The sequence below is a fragment of the Apis dorsata genome, unplaced genomic scaffold (genome assembly GCF_000469605.1).
Source record: "Apis dorsata unplaced genomic scaffold, Apis dorsata 1.3 scaffold_132, whole genome shotgun sequence".
NCBI classification, from domain to species: domain Eukaryota; kingdom Metazoa; phylum Arthropoda; class Insecta; order Hymenoptera; family Apidae; genus Apis; species Apis dorsata.
The window spans coordinates 505,608-507,680 of NW_006263425.1; the positions used below are offsets into that span (position 1 = coordinate 505,608).

The 2,073-nt window shown below is 27.4% G+C and overlaps 1 protein-coding gene and 1 long non-coding RNA gene across 34 annotated transcripts in view; one reads left to right on the top strand and one right to left on the bottom strand.

Annotated features, from left to right (window-relative positions):
- The window catches only part of LOC102677972, a 15,303-nt gene extending 14,845 nt beyond the window's left edge, over positions 1 to 458 (top strand). Inside the window, exon 3 of the long non-coding RNA XR_421317.2 lies at positions 444 to 458. This is a non-coding gene — a long non-coding RNA (uncharacterized LOC102677972). The remainder of the gene's footprint in view (positions 1 to 443) is intronic.
- Positions 1 to 2,073, bottom strand: part of LOC102678064 (sodium channel protein para) — a 57,363-nt gene that overhangs the window by 38,091 nt on the left and 17,199 nt on the right. For 21 of the 33 annotated variants that reach the window (XM_006612998.2, XM_006613022.2, XM_031509208.1 and 18 more), the window contains one exon: positions 83 to 115. The exons of the other annotated variants lie outside the window; for them this stretch is intronic. In XM_006612998.2, coding sequence (XP_006613061.1) covers positions 83 to 115 — 33 coding nt within the window. The remainder of the gene's footprint in view (positions 1 to 82; positions 116 to 2,073) is intronic. 33 annotated transcript variants of the gene reach the window in all.

Here is a 2,073-nt window from a genome sequence, read left to right on the forward strand (position 1 = left end):
GCATTTAGTTGTTCGTGTGTGTTGTGCGTGTGTGAGTACGTGTATGTGTGCGCTTATTACTTAGCGTGACGTAACGTCTTACTTCTTTTTTCTTTTTCTTCCGTCCAAAACCTCCCTGAAATTGGAGAAACGGAGAAACAGTCGTTACACACAGAGAAAAAACACAGAGTACAGGGTATAAACAGAGATACAGGTGAAAAGGAGGAAGGGGGAGAAGGGGGAGAGGGAGAGAGAACTAAGAAAGGAATAGGTGATAGAAGAGATAGAAAATTTACAAAATTTATTAAAAAACATATATGTATATCTAGATCTAACTAAAGTATGAGATTAAATTGGTTATCTAATGATGGTTAACTATGTAAATAGTACATGTATATATGTTATATGTTGGGATTATGTGGATTGATTATTTGTTAAAGCTTAAGGAGATGATTGAGAAGTAGAAAATGAAAGGAACAGAGACAGATAGAGACAAGAGTGGAGGTACAGAGATTATTAGATTGTCGGGAAATAAATTGCGGTTTTTCACTATTTAACAGAATTAAAGATTGATTGTACGTGATAAATTTTGAATTTAATCATGATTGATTATTATTTTAAAAAATAAATACTAATAAAAATTAAACAATATCATGAAAATTATCAGAATTTAAAATTTGCCAAAATTACATTGAAAAAATTATAGGAAAGAAATTATTACATTTTTTTATTTCAATTAAATAAATTAATATTAAATTACACAATATTTCAAACATCATATGACAAAAACCACAATTAATTTCTAGACATTCGTACATATTCATATAAAGATAGATAGATAGATAGACAAATAGATATATACATATATACGTTTCATGTTATATAGAGTTATATTGATATATATATATGTATATGTATGTATATCACGTTGGCTTTTATATATATATATACGAAACGAAGGATGTTCAAGCGAGAGGATCGCGGGATTAGGCAAGCCAGGAGAGAAAGGAAGATATATAGAGATCGAAGCGTACCAATTGATACCATCTCGCCTCTCTCTTTCCCTCCCTAATATTACTCTACGGGATTAGTTGATATAAAAGAAGAGACAGTGAAAAGAGATTTCGTTAATTAATCGGGAAAACCAAATTTCGTGATCTCGTAAGTAGGTCTCGAGCCAGAGATCAATATTATATATTCGCAATTCGAAACATTCATAATTAATTGGAAACAAATATTTTTTTTCAATTACACAAACATGAAACATTTGTTGACATTTTTCCGTTTTTTCTTTTTTTTTTTTATTATAGATAAATTATTTTGGGATAAAAAAAAATAAAGAAACTAAGAAACTTTTCTATAATATACGACAATCTATCATTTTTTTTTTTTTTTTTGTATTTCTAATTGAAGTTACTATAATACTGAAAAATGTTTCATTATATTCATAATTTTTTTGTGAAGTCTTCTTCTCAAAAAATATTGATAATATCGATGTTATTTTTATCTTTTGAATATAAAAAAAAGAAAAAGAAAAAGAAGAATAGAAGAATAGAATAAAACCTAGGAGTATTGAGTGAAATTTTTGGTAAAAATTTTTTTTTTTTTAAAGAAAATTCACGTTTAAGAAGATAGGCAAGATATATGTAGATATTATTGACCCATACTACTAGAGCGCGGCGGAGTGAACAGTATAAGGGGAATAAGACTATCTATAGTCAGACGCGCCTAGAACGGTCATAACCACAAATATATCTGCCTGTACTTTCTTACACGTGCAGATTTATTTCTAATACAAAAGACCTTTTTTACATTTACCTTTTTATCAAAAAAAACAAGCAATAAATCTTCGAATTGAAAAGCAAATTTAATTTAATCAATCACTTACAATATTCATCATTGTAGAATGTTATTTTCAATTAACAAATAATCTTTAAACGAGTAAAATTTCTAAAGAAAATAAAAGAAAAAAAAGAATAAACAAATCTTCAAATTAAAGAATACATTCACTCAACAATCCCCAACAATCCCTCAAACAATTAAAATAAATATCGCGGGAAGAGAAGAAAAAATTATATATATATATATATATAT